General features: G+C 33.1%; 2 protein-coding genes across 5 annotated transcripts; one reads left to right on the top strand and one right to left on the bottom strand.

Moving 5' to 3' along the window:
* Window positions 1-219: 219 nt before the first annotated feature.
* LOC147077983 (uncharacterized) lies at window positions 220-15,555 on the bottom strand. Its single transcript, XM_085961060.1, has 9 exons — window positions 15,311-15,555; window positions 12,742-13,180; window positions 12,099-12,308; window positions 7,226-7,409; window positions 6,833-7,014; window positions 6,332-6,408; window positions 5,149-5,321; window positions 4,642-4,750; window positions 220-1,758 (listed from the first exon to the last, which is right to left on the bottom strand). Exons 1-9 carry the CDS (start codon window positions 15,437-15,439, stop codon window positions 1,282-1,284), a joined length of 1,980 nt encoding a protein of 659 aa, XP_085817186.1. The 5' UTR covers window positions 15,440-15,555; the 3' UTR covers window positions 220-1,281.
* Window positions 15,556-18,623: 3,068 nt separating this feature from the next.
* LOC147077982 (tetratricopeptide repeat protein 1-like) lies at window positions 18,624-23,330 on the top strand. 4 transcript variants are annotated; one of them, XM_085961056.1, is made up of 3 exons: window positions 18,624-18,745; window positions 20,757-21,384; window positions 22,000-23,330. In XM_085961056.1, the coding sequence occupies exons 2-3, from the start codon at window positions 20,765-20,767 to the stop codon at window positions 22,286-22,288; spliced, it is 909 nt and encodes a 302-aa protein (XP_085817182.1). In that variant the 5' UTR covers window positions 18,624-18,745; window positions 20,757-20,764; the 3' UTR covers window positions 22,289-23,330. The 4 variants fall into 4 exon arrangements, with proteins under 4 accessions (XP_085817182.1, XP_085817185.1, XP_085817183.1 ...); XM_085961059.1 differs by having other exon boundaries at window positions 18,624-18,839; XM_085961057.1 differs by having other exon boundaries at window positions 18,624-18,843.
* Window positions 23,331-25,410: the final 2,080 nt, after the last annotated feature.

Below are 25,410 nucleotides of genomic sequence, written 5' to 3'. Positions count from 1 at the left end.
GAATTTGTGTTTAAACGATATAAGCAGTAGTTTGTTTCCTGTTTTGGCCATGTTTTTTTTTTAAATATTGAAATTAAACATACAACTTGTAACAGTTTTAGGTTTTAGTAAACTCTCGTCAAATTTACTACAAAATTAAATCTGGCTATTGGTCCATTTATTCTCCCTTTTAAAACTGTCATCAATGGGTTAAGAAGAAGTGACAAATAAAACACCCTTCGACTTATATACACATCATTTATTTGAGTACATTGAGTTTGTGTAATATAATGGACACTTGACATAATATCATGTTAATATAAACAAGTTACTCCAAGTTGTCAACAACTCTGACTACGACCAAAAAATTCGACAGTCCGGCACAAGCAAACAGAAGTTCGCTTATGATTGAATTCGCTGTTCATTAGTCCGTTCATGAGACTTGCAGCATCTGCCTACAGCACCATTTCAAATACATTTGTACCAGAATACAGATCCAATTCATTTTCTGACATTTAACAGTGAAATTCTAGAAAAATTTGATTGAATCAATAATTATTCATCCAAGGTGTTTAGATCAAAAGATCAAAATTGCTTGCAAAAAGCAAAAAAAAGGTCCACTGTTTTAGTTGGCTACGAGTGACTTTGCATTGCAGGTTCATTTGCAGAGAACTTCACACTACTGCTATGACATTTATTTGCCAATTTGCAGGGCGTATAAAAAGACGATCCGTCACGGCTCAGTTCCATAGTATGATAAGTCAAAAATTTCAAGTTTTGTTCAGTTCCAGAAAATTACAACTCCAAAAAATTACTAGTTGTACTCGTAGGGCCAATGTTTTTGTCACTTTTCTACAAGTCAGTGTAGGTGAGTCAAAACATTGATCAGCCATTACTCAAAACTACTTATTCCTAGTTATAGCACTATGGAACTGAGCCATCGCTATAAGCAGCCATTAATACAACAATTTGGCATTATTATTTATATGAAAATTCATGTAACATTAAATTTGTATAAAACCGTTTATAACTGCACTTGAGAAAGTAATTATAATGAACATTAAAAATGGCCACTATTAGGTATGTATGAAAATCGGAATAGCACCTGAGCGATCTTAATATTTGGGCAGTTTACTAACTTAACCATACTTCATGCGCTTGCAAAATAATTTCAAATGTCATAACAGAAATAATGACTCCTATTTATAGTGATAGGAAAACGGATGGTACAGCCTCTTGCAACATAGAGATGTGACTTTGGTGGGGCGTGGCTCAAAAAAACTGCTGAATATCAATGAAAATCTATGTTTTCTTTCTCCATTGAACAATTTTCACAAGATTTTCTTGAATAGAAGAGTTCTGCAATGGTTGCTCCATTTTAACTATATTAGAAATCTCTATATCAAAATCATTAATTCCTAGCTGTTTCTCGTTCCTCTGAATTATCCGCGGTATCTTACGACGAACATTTAAACTTTGCTTATCCTTATCACCCTTCTGGACATCCTTAACACCGTCTTCGGTTGAACCATAGATATTGTCAGCGTCAACAGAAAACGAGTTCAAGCTGTTCGATATGATATCGGAATCTAAATTTTCAGTTTCCAACGGTTCTTTCTCTTTTATGGTTTTTTTAGTTTTGGCTTTGCTCTTCTTAGTTATTGGGGGATTTCTGTGGCTTTTGGAAATGTGTTTTCTCTTTAATTCATTACTTCGGAATGGTTTATTACAAATTTCACAATTGTACGGGGTCTCACCCGTGTGCAAATTCACGTGGCCCTAAAAAATAGAAAAAATTCCATTAACTTCAACAAACACATACAATAAAAATTCTGTGAACGAAATAAAAGTAATATACAGTCGGTTATTACGATCACGGACATAGCGAGGTCTCGGATGTAATGAGGAATCATTCGTTGACATTTAAAATTATGATTTTCTATCTACTTATCGGATATACCGAGCAAAAATTTTCTTAAAACTGTTAATGTGTCGATCATTTAAAAACATTTTCGACCCTAAGCAATAAAATCCGACCGTAGACCGATGCCGCCGGGATCGGATTACGTTTATGACACTAGTTAAGTGTCTAAGTACCGAATTGGTATTTTCGCCGACAACATTGAAAAAGTATCCTCGCATATGGTTGAAATTTCATGTAAAATATCCAAGCTGTTGTCAGTAGGTACCTACCAACGTACATTACAATAAACAACTTCTTTTATTTGTAGTTTATGAATGCCATGCTTGTTTCGGGGAAAAATTCTAATTGTGTATTTTTGTTTGAATTGCGACTGCTCATTTAAAAATACCTATTCTCTGAAATAACGAGTAATGCTTATAACGAGTAAATTCAGTCGGTCCCATCTTCCTCGTAATAACCAAGTTTGACTGTATTAAAAAATGAGCTGAATGTCTCAAATTAACCGTAACACATATTATTTGAAAAGGAGAAATGGGGTTAATCAAATTAACACCGCTGAATCAGTCAATTTCACACAGAAACATAGAAGTTCACATATCGAGTTAAGTTTTGATTCCGGCTCTCCTGAGAAAGTCAGAAATATTTTCCTTTCACACACAAAATTTGAAATTTCCATAATAATTAAAAAACATATCTTTTATTTTATCTAGCTCATAAAACTATTACGCTGCATTAGGCCAAGCGAGCGAATGTTTGTTCTTCCCCTACTCCAGCGAAATTCTCTTGACGTAAACGCTTTTTGTTGAGCGAGCATAAGAATTTCGCTGGAGTGGGGGAAGAACAAACATTCGCTGGCTTGGTCTAAATGTGGCTTTAGACAATGTCAAGATTAATTATAGTAAGTACTTACTATACAAAATGTAATTGAAAGAAAGGTTAATATGGCAATGCATTGACGTAGGTAACAGTTTCTTTTTATTGGTTCTACTATCTATAGAGGATTTATGCTATGTCACGAGGAAGTATTTTAACAGATTTTTTTATGAGAATGGTTGTTAGCAATTTCATTTATCCACAAGGATCCATGCTCTGTATATTTCTATAATCACTATCACCGAAGTGTTTACTTCGCTTCTGTTGTATCAATTAATCTCACTCGTCCCCTATCTTCCATGTTATACAAAAATGTGTATTGTGAATATAGGGGAGTTGGAAATACTGTCACCAGTTTGTATACTCAAGTCTCAGATGCAACTACCCATACTCAGTACGTGAGGCCCAATAAACTTGTTCGAACGCATGCGATGAGATCATCGGCATCGCGACTCGCTAGTTGGTAGACTTTCAATACCATTGAATGACTTTGATAACTAACCAACTTTGATTAAATGCGCGAGAGCGAGGTAGCATAATACACGTATGTCGAGCCGTGATACACTCAACTATCATTGCTCTCTCTTTCTCCCCTGTTGTAAAGTTGGTATATTGAAGGACAGAAATGGTGACAAGCTTTATGTCGGTTGATGTCAGTCGCAAGTCCCGGAATAGGTACTAGTGTTCGAGTTCTGATAGGTATTTACACGTTTATCTGGTTTCATCACGTCGAGTATCTCAATTTGTTAGTGTTATAATTGGAACTTATAAACTGAATTCAAATTTTATGCGTGATTGTGTAAATCGATAATAATTATATAAACAACTTGTGTGAAAATGGCTTCTGAAAAGCCAAGTACGCCAAACGCTCTATATAATATCCCAAATACTAGTAAATATTTTGGAACAAGTTTCGATACTAAGTATTTTTTTATACTGGTAGTAAGTATACTTACTGGCGTATGTATATGACAGCAAACTGCATTCAAGCTATTTAATGCTAATTTGCAATCATAAACCTAAATAGAATAGTGACGTCACGTCGCTGACGTAATACGCGTCATGCCGTGACTAATGTTACCAACTTTTAAATTTTGATTCCCCGATAATTAATTTAAAATTGTGAATAGGTGTAAAAATGTGCAAACGGTACTATATAAATTTAATAATTATAAATGGATAATTATCATGAACTTTAAATAATTTATTTGTTATAATATCATATTCATTTTATATTTCTTAATGCACAAAAGGATAAAGTATACCCAGTAAACATTTCCATAATATGGCAATACAGCTTCGCGGGCTCATTGACAATATTGACATTTCCATCGATCCTCCTTTATCTGTATACATTTTTACAATTTTAGCATTTTTACCATCATGAATCCATCTATAGCCCAACGACGACAGGCAGTTAACTTCAATCAAGACGAACTAAACCTACTAAACGCTTGTTGTGATGAACTCATTTTAGACGTATATTAAAGTGACACTGACAGATCGCGCAGATCGCCGCCATTTTAAGTTTGGTGCGCATTCCTGTACGCATCTTCGTGACGTATTCATTTTTTATAGTTTTCTTATTCGGCCGATAAACCACTAACTGCGTTGAGTGCGGTTTGAGAGTGTATGAATACGGCTGTTAGTCTTCAAAATCAACCAGTTTTCCCACCTCTAATTGTAATTAAATTTGTCTTGATGCAGTTGAAGGACCCTGTGGGTTGAATGAAGGCTAGCCACCATTCCTCGTAAAAAACTTTTGTTAATATAGCCGCCAAGCTTTTAAGAAATGGCGATTTACTTTTTAATAGATTAATTAAAATAATATGTAATAATTTATTATTAATTAGGTCATATTGTACCTTCAAAATTTCATTAGTTTTAAATACTTTGTTGCACATATGACAGCTGTACTTCCGCTCTCCGGTGTGTGTGGAGATATGATACTTCAGTGTGCTGTACTGTCTGAACCTAAAACAAACATTGCAAAGTTTACGGAACCACGATTACGGAATTAATATTCTGTCAATTCCAGGATTAGACGAAAACAAGTGAAATTTTGGTAAAAAAAATTTTAGTTCTAGCACATACAAGAAATTTCACGTTTAGTAGCGCTTTCTTGGTTAATAATTTTACTTACATTGAGGATTATAATTTATAACCATATATTTTTTTACCGATCCCAAAACCCCGTGAAAATTAGGACATTAATGGTATTTTTAAAATAGGTAAAACATCTTTTTTCTGTAAATAATTTATAATAAAACTAATCCCGTAATTCCAACATTCTCAATCCCAGAACTTCCAGGATTAAGAAATTGAGTGGAATTCTTGATTTCCGCATCCCGGAATTAGAAGAATTGGCTTACTTTTTCCCGCAGTGCTCGCAGGGATAAGGCCTCTCGCCAGAGTGTATCCGAAGATGTCCTTTCAAGTCGGTGCAGGCTTTTCCGCATTGAGGACACACGTGTGCCCCAGCTACAGCGTGAGATCTTGCATGCACTGACAGATTCCCTGCTAGTCTGAATTCTTTGCCACACACCTTCAATTATATAATGCAATATTATGTAAAGCTGATCGGGATCATATGGCAATAATAATTAATGTGTGAATTTTTAAATACTGATAAAAATTTAAAATTAAAATCTAACAAAAAATATGGATATATTATATGCCAATATAATAGGTATGTACTTAATTCATTTCACGCAACAAGATTGGACTATAACTAGTAGAACTACAAAACAACAACAAAAGATGTTCTTACATTGTTAATCATTTTTTTTAAATAATTATTGTCCATCCAAATAACGATGTACCCAAGGCCTGAACAAAAACGATGCATAAGTGCGAGTGAGAAAGTATTCGGCACCCTTATAACCTCTGCGACATGCGCTTTTAGAGTAAGATAAAAGGTTTACAGATTTGGGAGATGGTTTGCTCGGTGTAGCCGCCAAATCTTACCTTATTGCTTAATTATGCGTCGATAACCGTGTTGCTAAAATAGCTATTTTTGTGTTAAACATAAAGTCAGTGGTAAATATTTTTAGTTAATTAAGTAGAAAAGATGGTTCTGTGTCTGCCGTACTGATAAGCAAGAAGATGGTATTACGTTTCATAGGTAAGTTGATACATGTTCGTTATAATTTATTTGTATATTATTATATATTTTAATATCAAGTGACCGTGTTTCTTTGAAATAACTTAAATTAAATGGTTAAATGGTTGCATTTTGACCGCTTAAAAATACTATATAACGTAAAAAAAATGGAAAAATATATTTTAATTCTGAGCGTCTAGTGCAAGCGACTTGGGCGAGCACTAGCGAAATGGTCTATGGTCTCGAACATTTGAATACGAATGCGTTCGCTTGCCCACAAACCAAACGCACGGCATGCAGCTTCATTTAGCAATGCAATAATGGGTGGCGTCTAGATATATCTATAGTCTAAGGATGTACCTAATACTTAAAATCAAAATCATTGGTCTAGCAATCAAATATCTGGAAATCAACATTATTAGACACTTCTTATTATTTAAAAGTTCACTCACTTTACATTTGAAGGGTTTTTCCCCTGTATGTAATCTCATATGCTCCGGAAGGTAACTTAGTGATACAAACTTTTTTCCTGAAAAAAATATATTTTAACAAAATATTAAGTTAGTTCGTAGATATTTTGTTTTGACAGATATACATATTATTAAGTCAAGCCAGAAACACATCACAGAATCACAGAAAGTAGGTAAATTGGCAGGATATCAAGAAATTGGATAGGTGTCCAATTAGATGATAGGTGATAACTCCTTTATTGAGATTTATGTCTGTTTGCAAGCTGTTTTATCGTATATTATATCAAAAAATAGATCAATAATTTGGACATGCCCATTTATTCCAAGCTAATTTATCATGAATGCCAACCGCATTAAATACACCGTACTGCCTATTATTTGATTAAATTTCAGACTAAGAGTGAATTACCTAGTTTCACCATATCATAATAATAGATTATTGCACAAATTATGTGTGCAAAATTGCAGATTTTTGATACTGACCGCAAACATTGCACTGAGCTTTCCTTTCTCCAGAATGTGTCCTCTTATGTCGGGCGAGGCCTCCATGGGTGGTGAAGGCACCCCCGCATAGATCACATACAAACGGATGCTCCCCGGTGTGGCGCCGGCGGTGCGTCACCAGTGATCCGATCTGAGAGAACTTGGCCCCGCATTCTTCACACCTGTTCAGTTAAATATCAACAAATTACTATTACATAAGGTACTTTCCTTCATCAATTCAATATATGCTGCACCTTGTGAGCTTGGTGCGATGACAATCATTCTATAGAAAATACTCTGACATTCTTTAACATTAACGGTGCAATATAACACTATTTGGAAGTCATGCCATTTAATTTTACATATGTATAAAATATTTGAAAATGTTTTTACGCAAAGGGTTTTTCCCCGGTGTGGGTTCGCATGTGCGTCCGGAGGGAGCTACGCATAGTGAAGGTGCGGCCACAGACGTGACAGAAGTGCGGCCTCACATCCGAGTGGCTCAGTAAATGCCGCTCCAAGTTGGACGCCGTGGAGAATGCTTTACCGCACACTCTACACTCACATGGACGCTCTCCTGATCAATAAACATCAACATCACAACAGGTGGCAATCAATATTACTTCTTTTATAGAAAGAATATTGTTACATATCAAACATGTTAATGAAAGAGGTACCACATGTATATGTCAGATTATTATCATGCTGTAAATACACAAGCAGTAAATAGCAGTAAATAGCTGTAAATACACAAGGACGAAATCTGGCGCCCATCTTATTAATATTATAGCTATATCAAAATAATTATCACACACACTTTGTATGCTGGGGTTGGAAGGATTTTATAGGTATTAACAGAAACAAAGAAGCCACGCCCTGAGAAAAGATTGTAAGTATGTTGCTTGCTAGCCGGCGATTTATGAAGCCTACATAACTGAGACTAAGAATCACTTATTATTTACATATAGAGTACGCGTTATTAACGTTACATTTCTATTTATTATCTGTTCTGTGACCACACCAAAAAACACTATCCGTCTGAGGTCGAAGTATGATATTTGATTCGATTGGATTTAGTGAATAAAGAACCAAAAAAGCAAAGCAGCGGAATTTGACAGTTGTAGGTTCAAGTCCCATCCATTCCAGAATTTTTTCTAAAAATTGATTTAAGGTTGTTAAAAGTTACATTTAAGTTATATTCAATAAATAATGCAAATTTTTTTGTTTGAATAAAAAGTAGTTTAATCAGATTGTAATGAAATTATTTTTTAAATATACACATAGATTTTTTTGACCGTTCAGCAGTGTGCCCCCACTTTCTAGACTCACGAGCCACCACTGCGTACAAATAAATAAAACTGCAAACCGTCACATGAGAATCTCCTATATATTATTATCCTAAGAGATTTTGGAAAACGCACAATTTTTTTTATTTAAATACCATTTTGTTGATTTTTAAACTATTTCAATTCAATTTTTAGAGTCCCGAATTTACTTCAATTTGAATCGGGCACAAATCTGACAAAACTCGACACAATCACAGATAATATCATTTTTAAATCGCGTTTTATATCCGTCACCATGCATTTTCGCTACTTTACTGTCTATCTACCGCAAATTGATTATAATGTCGCTTAAAACTTTCTATATAATCGATATTTCACAAATCTAAATTAATATTCCACAAAACTATTCAAATCTGAAATCGCCACATTGGCGTACTATGGGTTTTGACAAGAATTAAATGCATATTTCCCCACTAATTACTACTAAAATATAATCTAAAACCACTTCACAGCCACTTATCTGTCAAACTAATAGACTAATGATTGTCAATTGTTTTCGCCTATAACAAGTTCATTTGACATGTCAGAATTCAAATTTAGAACTGGCAGGAATAATCGAAAAAATGTGACATTTCTATTAGAACCCATAAATAATCAATTTCAATCAAGACATTTATTGTAAGATGACGATAATTTTAATACTGCTTAATTTTAATCAATAAATTGAATAATTTCAGACTTACGAGTAATATAAGAAACTACATTATATTATACATATTGCGTTCTTCTCAATATTATAGTAAGTATCACATACTATCCTGATTCAGTAATAATTGAATTATTTTTACATTTAGGTAGGTAAATGAAATTGATGTGAAGTTTAATACAAGTAATTAAAAATTAATGATGTTTATATATTTTATAATAATAATTATATATAAAATCACAGTAACCCTTCTTCTTATTTTATATCATTAGTAACTATTAATCTTCTTCCTTCGACCATGTCCAATCCAAATCGGATCATATGGAACTATTAATACTCAATAAAAATTAAATTGCAATAATGTTTCTTTTAATAATGACATTATTTTATCCAAATACATTTTATCTTTGATCACTTCTAAGTGAAATATAATATACTTATAGTCAAATATAGTCCTCTATGACCTTTTTACGACACAATTAAGTACAATAAGTAAGTACCTGCTACTTTTTCCATTTTTTACATGATAAATATATAATTTTTTTTATTTCCCCGCCCAGATAATTTGTTAAATAATAAATTTAGCAAGTTGGAATTTATTCATTAGTACATTAAGTACGAATTTTAAAATAAAATATTATTTTTGCGCCTAACCAAAGCATATGGACACTCCCCTTCTGGGTGGTAATTACGAGTATCATAAAAGGCATTATGAGACATAGTTTTTTACATTTTTTTCAATCTAATGGGATCTTCCCCGATTGAATAAATAAAACATATTGTAATGCAATAATCTAAATGTATGAAAAATTAGACTATCCTGCTGTGGCGATGGGTTGAGGTAGGGTGGATCCACCATAGATAGTACAGACTAAGCTTTGTCAGTTATACGTATTTGTTTACATTGAAATAAGACTACAATTTACAGATGGTATTGGTTAGTTTTTAAAATTCAATTAAACCCTGGGAAACCAAGCCATAATACGCATCGGTCTATAAATATTTAAAATTATGCCATTAAATCATACATCATTTTGGATATTTAATATCTCACTCACCGCAGAGTATTTAATTATCACATTTAAATAACATGCTAATTATATCTAATGGAGACATAACAGTTCTGCTGTCAGCAATGTAAGGATTTTAATAGATAGAATAATATTTTTAACTACTATTGTTTGGTTTAGGCAGGGTTTGATGAATTATAAAAAACTAACCAACAACATGACGTGTAATAATATGTTTTATTAGTTCAACGAAAACAAATAAGTATGAATGAAAAAGTGAATTTATAAACATACGAGGGTGGGTCAATAATTCCTTAGAAAAAAGCATTAAAACAGGTTTTATTTTTGTATTTTTTTTTTATTTCTCAACATAATTTCCTTGGAGCTCAATACACTTGGTCAGACGTTTCTCAATTTTTTTTAAGCCGTCAGAAAAATAAGTTTTCGGAAGGTCCTCAAAATAAGCATTTGTCCGATCGATGACTTCTTCATTTGAAAAAAAACGTTGTCCACTTAGCCATTTTTTTAAGTTTGGGAAAAGGAAAAAGTCACTGGGGGCTAAATCTGGCGAATACGGTAGGTGGTCGACCAATTCGAACTTTAATTCTTCAATTTTAGCCATTGATCGTAAACATGTGTGAACACGGGCATTGTCCTGATGAAAGAGGATTTTTTTCCTGTTTAAATGAGGCCGTTTTTCTTCAATTTTGTTTTTTAGCTGGTCCAATAAAGATGCATAATAATCCCCTGTTATTGTTTTTCCTTTTTCCAAATAGTCAACGAAAATAATTTCACGTGCATCCCAAAATACAGTAGCCATAACCTTACCAGCTGATTTTACGGTTGTCGCCTTCTTTGGACATGGTTTGCCTTCGCAATCCACTGCTTTGACTGTTCTTTCGTCTCGGGAGTATAGTGGTGTATCCATGTTTCATCTACAGTCACAAAGCGACGAAAAAATTCATCCGGATTGCGTTGCATGAGCGACAACAGGGCTTTAGAGGCCACCACCCTATTGCGTTTATTGTCGACTGTGAGCAAACGCGGCACCCATCTTGCAGAAATATTTTTCATGCCCAATTTGTCATGTAAAATAGAAATGACGCTACCTTTTGAGATCCCTGTAACCTCAAATATCTCACTCAACTTTAATCTTCGGTCACTTAACACCATATCGTGGATTTTATTGATCATTTCTGGTGTAGTCACCTCTACAGGACGTCCTGAGCGTGGTTCATCCTTTGTTGATGTACGACCACGTTTAAATTCATTTAACCAGTTATAAATAGTTGCAAGTGAAGGAGCAGATATGCCGTGAACTAAATCCAACTCATTTTTTATTTCCTTTGATGTTAACCCTTTTATATTAAAATGTTTAATAACAACTCTAAACTCAATTTTCTCCATTTTCCATTTTTCCATTTTCCACAAGCAAATTTTTTTTTTAAATGTACGAGAAACACACAACAACCCGACCAATCTGATTGAAACTTCGCAGCATACTGAATCGGTAGTGCCGCTGCATGAAAACAAACCGCTTGCAGTACTAGTCGCGCCACCTGTCGGCTTTTCTAAGGACTTATTGACCCACCCTCGTATTATTATATTCTATTAAAATGTCAGTGATAGCAATCGACGATTGCCAGCTATTCTGCTTGGCCTATCAGTCTGAAGTGGTGTCAGACAATATTGTGAAGGCCAGACTCCAAAATAAACTACGCATATGACCCCAAATTTATATTGGCAGTGACGACTTGCAAATCGTAAAACTGACAAATCAGCGAAATGTCAAACTGTCTGAGATGAATGAAAATCCATCCCGAAGGGAAAACTATGGCGCCGTCTATGCATACTTCACAATTATATTAATATCCAACACCGCCAGGCCGTCTGCAAGTCCTAGCGAGACAGACTGGCGACCGCCAGTGCTATATAATTAGTGAATGGTCAATTGATGTTGTGATCGAATAGTTTTCTGCGGATGATAGTGCAGCAGAAACAGCGTTCGGTAGGAATAATTCTTTATACAGCTCAAGGCAGATTAAAAATAATAAACATTATATACAGTGGTGAAGTGGGACTTCTTTTTCTAGGGAGGAGCATGCTCCTACACTTCGTCAAATAGTTAACAACAAATAATATGTTGCACAATATAGAAAATAAGTCATAACTTTTTTAGTACTAGTACTACACCACCGATTATAATCCATATTATTGATCTCCACCGTTATGCGAGTAAATAAATATTATGGATGAACTCATACCCGTGTGACTTCTCATGTGCATCAGCAAAGCGCTTTTGCTGACCGACACGTTTGTACAAATGTCGCATTCGAAGGTTTGCTTTTCCTTGCTTTTCTTCCTCGTCTTTTTGACAGGTATTTCTGAAATTTGTTCCTCATCTTGTGAATCTGGTGTCGGTGCAGGATTTCTACCAGCTGATTTTTTCAACTTCTTCACCTTTTTATCAATGACTGCAATAGTAAAATATTTTGAAGGTGAAACATATACATAAACATTGGCAAGCCCCAAGAAGTCAGTTAAATCATTTAAAAACGTAGCGCCATTTTCAGAATAACTACTTGGTTTCCATTATCACAACTGAAATCATTTACATTAAGAAAATGCGAGCTTTATGAGTAAACTTCATTGAAAAAATAGTTTAAGGTTACAAAAACACAAAGCTAAAGAGGAAACACGTTCTTGTTTTCATAACAAACATCTTATGAATAAAACAAAAGATTATTTCGAAAGATAGATAATATTATGTGCCATGTACGTGATAATGCTGAAAGGGGAAACCCGGGTCCTACGGACTAGTGCAAAACTCTCATCAATTAAAATTTTAAATTCAATTTCCATCACGTATCTTCAGGTTTTATTTTAAAATTTGATTTTTTTTTATACCTTTTTCCAGTTCATCGTTATTTTCATTCGACGAAAACTTGACAATTCCGTTAATTTTTTTAACTTTGGCTTTACTCTTTTTTTTTACTTTCCTTAAAAATTTCTGCTTAAGAATTTTAGAAAGGGGTCTGTCTTCCTCTTCTAATTGGTCAATGAAACTGTCTTCCAAGTATAGGCCATTTTCTATATATTCGTCATCTTCAAGTTTGATATCCTCATTTTTAATGGTTAAGTCTTCATCTTTTATGGCTTCTTCCCCTCCAGTCAGCTTTTCTTCGCAAGCTTGGATATATGGCGTGAGGCTGTTGAGTGAATCACTGATGTGATATCTTAACTTCACATCTGATTCTTCACATTGTTGTTTGAAGCTGTAGGCATTATTGAGATTTACAACACAGGGTAGACAGATGACCGAAGGTAAGTTATCATCAGGGAAAACCTATAAATTAAACATTTATTTAGAGCAATGCAAGCCCAGTCGTACACTGAAAATCATCTCGACTGGGATATTGTCATGAATCGCAAGTTGGCACAATGTAGCAACTTTCTTCCAAACGCATAGGCGAAACCATACCGGGACAGTGACGTGACGTGGCTAACCGAAATTAAATGAAAAGGCAGCTCCTGCACATATGCCAGTGCGACGTTTTGGAATTATACCTGAGCGCCCCAAGTGGGGTGACATATGTTGATTGGGACACCAGCTGTTTTTTTTTTCCAAACAAAAATGTAGCATTCTACTTGTGAGCAGAGGTACATTAAATTACATATGTTTTGTGAACACCAACAATATATTTGATGTGTTACAATCAAAACGAGTTTAGATGTGCGACAGGTCACAGCAACTCGGAAGTGAGTGTCCAACAGGATGTTCATTGCTAGAATTAAAGCACAAAATGTCTGAGGGCATGAGGAATGTACCCGGTAAAGTGAAGAGGAAATAATGAGACCTGGTAAGCAGCGGCGGCTGGTCTAACATCATACAAGTGCACTGCACTGCTTGCATTGCTATGAAACATCGTAAATTATATTTTTTCTTCATAGGTTTTTAATATTATATCGCTCACTTATTGTAATGCAAACCATAAACCGATGTGCCCGTATTGCCAATAGGTGATAATATAGGCACTATGCATCGTATACGTCATCTTCACTGAAATCATTTGCGCCCCGGCAATATATTTAGTTTACTTAAAATGAACCCAATGCTTAGTATGAACTAAAGCCATTATAAAACAACTTAAACCGTGCTAATCGTTTTCGGCATGCGTAAGTTACAGAATATCGTGTGCGGACTGGGTAAAATGATATCATATTGGTCTGAGTAGAGAGCAATTACAGATTTGAATTATGGTTTGTTATTATAGATGCTGCAGCTTACTGTTCACGCTCAAATTAATATGTTTAGTATCATATTTAGCAATGTCGTATGTAAAATGCCTGTAAAACTAAAAACAATAGAATTCATTATTTTCTAAATTTAAAATGGGTAAGAAATATAATACAATGTCGGTAAGATATTTTGATTTATGTGTACTCCAATTTAAATCAGTGAAGATAAAAATAATTTTGCTACCTACCGCGTTTCTGGAAAATTTATATTTCATTATCCTGTGTGTTGAATAAACGCGAAATGATGTCGGTTATTTATAATATAGAAAATTATTAATTCATGAATTCTAGTGATAAGCTAATCTTAATACTATTTCACAAAGTACAGTTTCATAATAATCATTATTCCTACAGCGTACAAATTGCTAAAGATAATGTACTTATATAGAATAAGATGGCTTCCGTTAAAAGTAAGAGGTATTTATCTACTATAAGATATACAATCATTTCTTAAAACTAATCCAATAAAGATTTAAGTAACTCGCAACATGTTTTATCAAAAATATAAAATATACAGGTAAAAATGTCAATAACGTTTTGTCAAATCAAAAACAACGCCGAATTGATTTAATTTTTCAATAAGTTAAGTTTCCAGCGCACCCTCAAAAATTACAATCCAAAAAATCACCGGCCGCCACAGCTGGTAAGGTAACGCAGGGTACGAGCGGTCTTCAGTCATGATGGAAAATTTTAAATTTTCTGAACTCTGTAGTGAGCTGCATCCGGCTAGTGCACGGATATTTTTGAAATGTATCTCCCCTTTTCTTATGTCGATTCAGATGCAAGTCAAGGTAACTGCATCTATGTTGGTATGTATCTATTGAGTATAGCTTCTAATCGATATATTACAATCAAAATAGATTATCAAGACCCATATACAAATGTATATTCTGTTATAACTAATGTACCTTACTTTACAGTAAAAATAATATCTATGGTGCCGCAGATAACCGCACGACCATTTATCATTTTTTAATGAAATCTAAGTATACTGAGATTATAACTTCTAAAGAAGAAATCTATAAACTTCTCTGTCATATAGTAAATATTATTAATTGGTTGACACGGTAAAGAGTATCAGTTAATTGATAAGTAACTACTCAAGGTATGAACACGATGAAGTAGATACTGTATCTGTAAAACCAAAATAACACCACATCAATAATAACTATCTAACCTTAACCGTTGTACAAGACATCACTTTTTGGGCATAATGAATAGAACCGGAAGGATGGAAGATTGATTGAAATTCTCCATTTCGCATGCATAGCCGGCAAATATCACTTTTAATAGCTATTTCATCCATTCTTGAGAGTGGTGACAAACATAGGATAGCTAATCGGTTTTTAGTACTTATTATTAACCTATTATTTTGCAATTAATAATTATAATCTGGTAATCTATTTTGCTAACAGAAGAACTGTCAAAAACAGTCATAAACAAAAGAAAACCAAGTAATGCGACCAAAAAGTTTAATATATTATGGACTGTTTTCACAAAGCGCTGACAACATTTAAAAAGATGTTCGTCACATCGGAAATGGATGATATTCACAAATCAACTACAACAATCAAATGATCGATTTGCACTAAGAAAAAGTAGTCTTCACGTATCAATATACTATTGTAACCCAATTCATCGTAAAAGAATATAAACACTATGAAAATTAGGTTTAATGATTTTAAACAATATTTTGGCAAAACATAAGTATGTATTAGGTTTTAAAAATTATTTAAAAAGTGACGTTAATTAAAACTTAGGTAATTCTGCCGCAGATGCCGTCATGAGCTTTTATGATTTTTTTTTACGAAAACAGTTTATTCCATGTAGACAATTATAATAAATACCTTTTTCTGTCGGCGCATAGGCTTTTCGATCTAATAATTGTTAATTTAAAATGCTCATAGATTTTGATACTTACTTCATTATCAAAAACTAAGATTATATTATGTAATATTAGGTAGGGGTAGGTTAGGTTAGGTTAGGTTAGGTTAGGTTGGGTTAGGTTAGGTCAGGTCAGGTTAGGTTAGGTTAGGTTAAGTTATATTAGGTTAGGTTAGATTAGGTTTAGTTCAAAAAAGATACTTATACAATCTCATGACGGCATCTGCGCCACATTTACCAAAATTTATATCGATGAATCGAAAAAGATAAGTATACCTAGGTGGTGTTATTTGGTTGTAGATTTACATCAAATAATATATATACATATTTATATTACTGCGTTAAACATTCATTATATTGACACCTAAGCATCATTTTTGCGATTGCTTTCTAATAAAATTGTATTGTTACAATTATTAGTTTGACATTTGTGAATTTCTACCTTTTCTTTGTGCGATATATTATTTATCGGTGAAAACAATTTTACAAATGTGTGCAGTTGTCAAAATTGAGTGAATTTATATTTACAATGAGTGATTTATGATTTTTGTTTTGTGAAACAAACTATTTTATGTGATTTCATCTATTTATTTGTCAAATCATTTAATATATGTGTAAACTATTTTCCAAATGTTAAAGTTATTTTTTTTTTGTGAATTTTGATTATTGCATTGTGAGATTAATTCCCACCTATATATTATTCTTTTGAAACAAAATAGATGGATGGAATAAGTATATTAGTCTATGTATTGAATCTATGGATGCCACTACTTTTTAATTGTCAAACATTTGAAACAGGTTGGTAATTTTTTAAATTTACCATTGAATTTGTATGTTTCTAAATATTTGAATACATTTCACCGTGAAATTCCAAAATATCTTTGGGTTTTCGTGCTGTTCGAACTTCATCGGTTCAGTAGGTACCTAGGTAGGTACTTAACTGCAAGAAGCAACATTTTTAAATTTAATGAATTCGTGTAGGTACCTATTGAAAATTGCGTTTTTGCGGTAATTTGATAATAAACACAAAATGAGGGCCGATTCTAGTGCCGGCGCTCCATTGGCACGCAAGTCAGACGATTTACAGTCTTCGGACTTTTTTTTCGCGTGGAGCACCCCAGATCTGCGGACTTTTTAATCCGCAGACCAGGCTGGTTGGATTTCAAACAATATGTTTGATATTTTACTCTCCGAGTTGCCAGACTTCGTCTAATAATGGTTTTACACATTTTCATTGATTACTTTGTTAATTTACACATTAGAAAACGAGAGATTTATCAATTATTTTTGAAGTTATACTTCTTTAGGCGCGTTTGGAAAATCAGATCTGAGTGTATCTTTGGCGTGTGACATGTAACACATAATTTATTTTTTGATGTGATCATAGTGACCATAGAATAAGGAGTAGGTATGTATTATTTTGCTTGGTGAAAAATATTCTTTCGCGTTGTGAATTTTACCTACTCCTTTTTATATGTAATTAGCTGTCAAAACTAAGCTTAATGTTTTTCAGTGTGATAGGTACGTTACTTTTGTTTGGTATTACATACCTAATTTAGTTTATGTGAAAACTATTTTCTAACTGTTTGAATATTTTTGGTTGGTGTGAATTTGGACAACGCGGTGTGTGATTATTTTATTTTGCTACGCCAAAGAAGTATAACTTCTAACGCGCGTACATAAGTACCTACACACACCGATTTTTTAAAAATTTGCATTTATGAAATTCATAAAAGAAAACGTAAAACTTTTGTTGTTTTCACTGGTATACTATTTTATGCAAGTCTACATATAAATAAAACAAAATTATACGATTATCGGAAGACATTACGATAATCGCAACTTTTGACTTTTGACAGCTCGACTTTTTTATTTGTTCGTTGATCAGTAGGTAGTAGAACATACACAAATCGGACAATTTATTGTCCTCGGAATTTTGGCTCGCCAATGGAGCACTGGCATAAGGGCTGGCGAATAGGGCGATCGCCCTGGTAGCCAAGGTACTGCAGGAGAATAGAGGGCGCCAAAATGATACCAGAATTTTAAGAAAACTCGGTTTGTATGGGCAGAGTTTTAGAATTAACATATTAATTATATATTTAGTTGAAATGAATAAATAAATAATTATAATTATAATCGCTTTTTATTAAAAACCACTGGCCAGACCAGTCATGGTGATCTCGACTGTGTTGTGTCATGGTTGTGTCTGAAGACTGTAGGAAGGTCTTAGGTCTTTGTTATTTTGTTATATTGTTTATATTGTTACTTTCAGGAATTACGAATGTTTTGGTTGTGAAGCTGCAAAATCTACCGCTTGCCCTGGGTGCCAAAAGACCTTGCCACGGTCCTGCACAAAACCCTTATTATTAGGTACCTACTCGATATTTCTATCGTTAAATCAAAAAGATTTGAAACCCACAGTATCATAAAATTCTAGAATTTGTATTGTGGCTAAATCGTTTCGTTTTGATAAAACAATATTTTTACAATAGTATGATCGTGTTATCTGTGTTAAGTTTTATGGAAAAAATTAAACTTATTTGGCAGCACTGCTAGCTGTCAAATTTCTTTGTGTCATTTATGTATTGTCTATGTTGCGATAAGTATATTAGTCTATGGTTGCGATTGCTGTCACTCCTAACAATCCTAACCTGTGCTCAGCGTAGTGATAGATGTTTTTGTATTGTAATACAATTGCTATTCCGTGAAAAACACAGGCAAATTATTGGTAATATAACTACACGCAAATTATTTAACTTGAAACCAATACTGAAAAACCGATGACCCTTCGGATATAAACACATCGCAGTCAATTATTGTATGTAAGTAGGTAGGTACTCTAAATAAATAATAATAAGATCTGATATAAAAAAATAGTGCACCTTGTCAGTCAAAAGTATTTGTTTTGTATCTAGTGTTTGTTAGTTTTTAAAATTCAATTAAGTAATCCCTGCTTAATCCAAGCCATTGCTGTAGATAATGGTCAAAAAATATTCGTTTTCTATAAAATATCTAAAATTATGCCATTAAACCATACATAATTTTGGATATTTTATAGATAGAAGATTATTTTTTATCGGTTATGGTTTGGTAAGGCAGGGCTGAATTTTATAAAACTAAACAACACCAATCTGTAATATGTATACTTAATTCAATGAAAACAAATAAGTATGACTGACAAAGTTTAGTGTGCACTATTTATGTCGGATCTTAACAGACTACCTCCACCCATCGCCAATGTGTTATAGTTGTTAACAATAATATAGTAAAATATATTTTAGTAAATTTTTCATTGGATGTAATTGACCATGATATAATATTTGTCTTTTATAACAGTTTAATCCAGGGGGGGGGGGCAAACTGCGGCCGACCATCATTAATTGTACTTCTGATTACGAATAACTTTTTTATAATTTTTAAAAAAATATTGACAATAGATTAAAATTTCTTTAGCAATACTACGCGATCCATTTTCAATAGATATTGATAGTGTACCAACAGAGCTACAACTTGAGATTATTTATCTGCAGTGTGACACTGATTTAAGAAAATTGCATCGTCGTGAAGAAATCTCCAAATTTTACAATGCCCTTAATTCAGACAAATTCGACCAACTTAAAGATTATGCAAGAAAAATGTTCATTATTTTTGGATCAACCTATATATCGAGTGCTTAAAGTCAGACAACGTTATCTACAAAAAAGTGTTGTTTTTTTTTTGAGATAATGTTATTTTACATTCATGGCTACATGATAGTCAAACAACGTTATGTCAATCTTTTCTAATTTCTTATTAAATCGTCAGTAAAGTTTAATGCTAAATACATAAGTTACCCTTGTTTTCATATTTTTTAAAAACTATCCCTATAAATTTTAACATCATCATAAGCAAGATAAATGTACAATACACAATAAATTATAAAATATTAACATTAGGTTTTAAATAAACATTTCCCTTGTTGAGTTACAAAATCTAAAATAACGATTTTTGGCTCTCCTGTAAAGTTGCACTTTTGTAGATAGTGTTGTTTGACACTAAGCCCTCGATATGTGAACAAACATTTTCGATCATGAACTTCAATAAAAATTCTTTACCATCAAATATCTCCGATGCCCATTTACAAGCAGTTTTGAGAATATCAACTACAAAATTAACACCTGAATTTTAAAAAAATGTTAAAAAATGTACAACAGTTTCATTCTTCGCAATATTTTTTTTGTAATGTTTATTTTTCGTGATAGTAAATAGTGTATATCTAAAAATGGTAATTTACTTGCGGCCCGCCGCTCATTTTGAATTCTTGAATTTGCCCCTCCATCCAAAAAGTTTGCCCCCCCTGGTTTAATTTATATCATTATCTAAATGTTCATTCCAGCCCATTCAAAAAAAATTTATGGGAATTTGTTTATATTAACTATTAATTCTTCAATTTATGTTGTGAAAGTACCATACTTTTAACATTATAATTTAATAATTATCGGGCAATCAGGATTTCAAAAATGCCAACAATTATCAATGTTGCCTTGTTAATTGAGATTGTCAAAGCTGTCATTCAGTTTTGATTTATGCATGGCTTTCGTCTTTATTTCGATTTGACATGTCAACATTCTATACATTCTGGGCTGAAGATTTTTTCAAGAATTTTTATGTATGTTTCTGGTACTTTTTCAAAGTTATGTTCTATCTGCTTAGATACTAGTCTGACGTATATTCTATAGATACTTTTTCCTTCTTTTCAGTTACCAATATGTCTGAATCAAGTAGTGAACCGTCAGCGTCTAGTCCTGTAAGCAATGAAGATATAATACACGATCTAACAAGAGATTTGGAATCTTCTTTATTGTCATCGGAATCGCGGGAAGAAACAGTTTCATCACTTCCAATATCCGAAGAATATGTACAAAAGCCCAATGGTCGAAGCGACAGTCCCATTCCGGAAGCCAACACCAGCAGAAGTGAACCGGATGACATCGAAAACAGAAAGGATAAACTGTCCTTCGATCCAGATAAATTCGATGAGTCTAAAGATGGTGAAAATTCAGATAGTGAGAACGAAGATTCTGACATTGAAGTCTTAAAAGATTTAGAAGTTGTGTTGACGGAAGAGCAGAAGAATGAAAGAAGAAAAACAGCGGAGGAATTGAAAGATAAAGGGAATAATGAATTCAAAGCTGTCAAATATGAAGATGCTATCAACTTTTATACTGAAGGCTTAAGAGAATGTCCGTTGTCATTTCCTGACGATAGAGCCAAGCTCTACTGCAATCGGGCCGCAGCTAAGATGAAGATTAATTCTAATAAAAAGGCTATTGAAGATTGTACCAAAGCCATAAATAACGATGCTAGCTATCTTAAAGCTTATTTTAGGTAAAGTCAAATTTACGTTTGGTTCATTGGTTATCGCTTCTACCTCTTTCACCTACGTGGCATTCTTTTCTAGGCAATGGCTATGAACTGCATACATCACAGTGGCCTTAAGACATATTATACATCTTTGTCATACAAAATATATTCATTTTTTTTTGTGCCGGCATGCGTCAGTGCCTGGTCCGGTGTTTGAATTTCAAAGGTCGATCTTAAATAACATCAAATGGCCGGCGGTCATAAATACTCTTCTGTTGTTCTATATTTGTAGAATGTAGAAGAAGTCATGACTATGTGTCCTAGACAAAGATGTAGAAGAAATCCTCTCACGATTATGCGGCTCTGTGGTATTTTTTTTCCATGCAAGTGTTGCGTCAATGATTTTTATAGAAAAATCAAAAAGTTTATCAAAAATAGCAAGATATTAAAATATAATATTATTATTTAAGTTGACATTGAAATTTTTAGTGTTTCTTCTTGGTTTTTATTCATTATGATATTATGTTACTGTGAAATACAAAAAGTAACTTTCCCATCTTGAGTTTTAAGCAATTAAATAATAATGTAATGATTGGTTTCACTGTTACTAGTCTGTATTCAACTGTTGATACATTTCAGACGTGCACAATGCTACGAGCTCACTGACAAACTGGACGAGAGCTTAGCCGATTTCACCAAAATCGCCGAAATGGATCCTGACCACCAGGAGGCAAGGAAGGCTCTCGTTAGGCTTCCTCCGCTTATAGAGCAAAGAAATGAAAAAATGAAAACTGAAATGCTCGGCAAGCTGAAAGACCTCGGGAATCTCTTTCTCAAGCCGTTCGGACTGTCCACTGAGAATTTCCAGATGACCCAAGACCCGGAGACGAAAGGATATTCTATAAACTTCCAGCAAGGGAAAAAATAATGGACCATCATAATTAAGAAATTAATATTATGGCGCCGCTTCAGTTATTATATTATTTTTGTATAGTTTTAATAGGTTAATAATTATTCCACAAATCAATTATAAAATTCTTCAAATTATTCTTAAGGCAGTTGCAGTTGTGTTCAATATTTTATAATGGCTTTTAGAAAATTCAATTGGTGTATGCCACAAATCTGATAAAATATCCTCATGGTATGAATTAATATCTTTTTGTACTCTTCTGTCCATGCAAAGGTAGTAAAGTTGTTTAATTTAGTATGGAATTCCTTTGGAATACTTTTTTTATTCGAAATAATAAATAGTAATGAAAACATCTTCAAATTTCAGAGAAAATAGCTTTATACCCCGTTTTCACGTGCATGGATTTACTGCTGACAGTACGTATTATCGCGGCCATAACGAAAAAATGCACGTGTAAACACATATTATTGTGCAAATTACAAGATTGCATGCATGCATCAAAAAAGTTCAGAAGCTTCTAAATTTTCACGCGACTATTAGACTGTGCGATATCTGCACGTCTGCGCAGTAGAACAGTAGTGGCGAACTGCCGGTAAAAAAACTCATTTTGGGAATAACCGATTTTCACGACCTGTCAAATAGTACCATACAGTGACAAGGTCGTGTCTCGCTACTCTTGAGGAATGAGATCGATAAGACAGTCAGCACTTTTACATGTAAACAGTTATTATTGCGATAGTTTAAAATACACTATTAGCGCAAGTAAATCCATGCACGTGTACAGGCGCTATTATGTTGTTAATGGTCTAAGCCTGGGTTGGCGAAACTTTTTACGTGAGCCAAATTTTCACAAATACTATTTTTGGCTGTTTTTTTAAGAATTCTATTGAAAAGGCTTAGAATTACAATTGAGTTCTTGAGGTTCTATCTTTCATCGTGTTTCTAGCCTAATATTTATTGTAACCAATAACAAACATACCATTCAATGATAACAAAATTTGTTGGCTAAAAATATGTGGGTGTACGGAAAGATAATGAAGAATCCGGAAAAATACTATACATAAATAAATTGAATTTGAAAAATCGTCCACGTGTCAGCTAAATTTTCGTACGTGCCATAGTTTCGCTAACCCTGGTCTATGCCTTGACTGTCATTCAAAAATACATTAAGATCTATGGCTTTATGGTTTTAGAATTTTCCTGTTTCTGTTTTGAATAGACTCTGAAGGTGAATTGGCTCTGAAAAATATATAGGATACTGTCATTGTCAGCTAAATTAGACATAAGACACAGTGACTATTGTTACATAATTTGAATTTATAAATATTTTTTTATTTGAAAATATTTTTATTTCATTTATTTTGAATATGAGGACAATGATGAAACAAAATAATGCTTGAATTCTGACACAATAACAATCCACATCGGATTGTAGAGATAATGAAAAAAAATGTTTATTGGATCAAATCTAATTGTAGAAGTACAGATGAAAGAGTCTTAGGCCGAAATGCATAGAATGACACGAATCACTGAACACTAATTAGCTGTTTGTCGGGTGATAAGTGTTTAGTGTTAAAACATGCATAGACTGATGTGCGCAGACGATAGATAATCTGCAAATCTGATAACTCACATTTTACAATCAGGAATTAAATAAATAGCGTTTAATGTCTTATACTTGGTTCCGACAGAGGTAAATTATTTTGAATATCAATTATGTACGCAAATAAAAAAGACTAGTAGTATTAAAATAAATAAATGTCTCATTATACAGTACTCTCTCAGTAATCTGCCACCCCAAAAACCAGACAAGTATCTGATTATTTGTAATTATATTTTTATATTAGTTTTATTTATAATTAAAATCAAGTATTTACTAAATTATACATATTTTTAAACTAAGTTTATTAACTAAATATTAACAGTAAATCAGTTGATACAACCAGTTGTTCAGTGCAGATATTCTTGAATGACTTAGGATTCCTGGCTTTCCCTATGACCAAAAGCTTCATTTTGTGTGTTCCGGTTGCATTGGAGCACGGCATAATTGTGATGCGGTCCTTGGGCACTTTTACTCCCTGGTGCATTACTTTCTTCGCGATGAATGTACGTTTTACGAAGGAGAAGTTTCCAAAATAAACCCGTCTCATCTGCGTTGTATACCTACTTGTACGCGGCGGACTACTGAATTTGACAATCGAATACCGGCAAATTATAGAGCTTGATTTTGTGCTTTCAACTAGTAAAAATAACGGCAGATTACTGAGAGTGTACTGTATTATCAACATCTTTTATATATACATTTGTAAACAGACAATATGTATATGAATATCTTGACATGTCAATGAATGAAGGTATACTTTATCACCTTGCGTGCATTTACAATTAAAACACTGATAAAGTAACCATGAAATTATTTAAAGTTTGTAATATTAACTATTCATTTTATGCAGTTTTCATACTTGCACCGTTGTATAAAATTTATTTGGATTAGAATTTAAAAAATTGGTAACATTGAAGATTGTCAAACGCAATGTTGCCTCAATACTGTTACAAGTATGTGCATGACATTTTTATGTTACTCTGTTTTAACGTAACTCAATATTCTATGCATATCGGCTTACTTATTATTTATGTGATAAACTATTGACTTTCATTTATATTGAGCATTGTACATATTCAGATTATATAATATGTTTGAACAATGAACCCATTTTACAGTGCTTGGGCTCAGTTTCAGAATCAAAATTATGTTATTAGCTGTTAATATATAGATTACTTTTACACAGGTAAGTATGCCCAAATATACATAATTGTCACAATGTAACAATAATATAAAATGTCCTCTGTAATTTATTACACCAACAATTTGTCTTGATACATATTGTAAGAATTATTATGAATATTATTAAAAAAAAACACCTATCATGACGGAAAGATCTCGTCATATTTATTGAGGAAGTATATTGTTTTTGAGCTTTCTTCTAAAACATAAAAATCCAGGTTGATTAAACAAGAGTAAAATTTTGTTTATTCGATACTGATGTGGCTGAAATTACAAAAAAGCGGAACTATACTCTGTAAAATATACGTAAGTAGCTACATATAATTTATAGATTACAAAAAATATTATTTCTGAC

The sequence above is a fragment of the Rhyacophila brunnea genome, unplaced genomic scaffold (assembly GCF_057557595.1).
Source record: "Rhyacophila brunnea isolate RB1 unplaced genomic scaffold, BYU_Rbru_1.0 scaffold_12, whole genome shotgun sequence".
NCBI lineage: Eukaryota > Metazoa > Arthropoda > Insecta > Trichoptera > Rhyacophilidae > Rhyacophila > Rhyacophila brunnea.
This window is presented reverse-complemented; position numbering and strand designations above follow the sequence as displayed.

What these genes read in the sequence shown, in the direction of transcription:
- LOC147077983 (XM_085961060.1), bottom strand. Translation starts at nt 15,439, where the DNA reads ATGGATGAAATAGCTATTAAAAGTGATATTTGCCGGCTATGCATGCGA. An exon ending in TAACGATGAACTGGAAAAAG is followed by an intron (nt 12,309 to 12,741) that starts GTATAAAAAAAA and finishes TTACTATTGCAG; the next exon opens with TCATTGATAAAAAGGTGAAG. An exon ending in TGCGAGCACTGCGGGAAAAA is followed by an intron (nt 4,751 to 5,148) that starts GTAAGCCAATTC and finishes TGTTTGTTTTAG; the next exon opens with GTTCAGACAGTACAGCACAC.
- LOC147077982 (XM_085961056.1), top strand. Translation starts at nt 20,765, where the DNA reads ATGTCTGAATCAAGTAGTGAACCGTCAGCGTCTAGTCCTGTAAGCAAT. An exon ending in TATCTTAAAGCTTATTTTAG is followed by an intron (nt 21,385 to 21,999) that starts GTAAAGTCAAAT and finishes GATACATTTCAG; the next exon opens with ACGTGCACAATGCTACGAGC.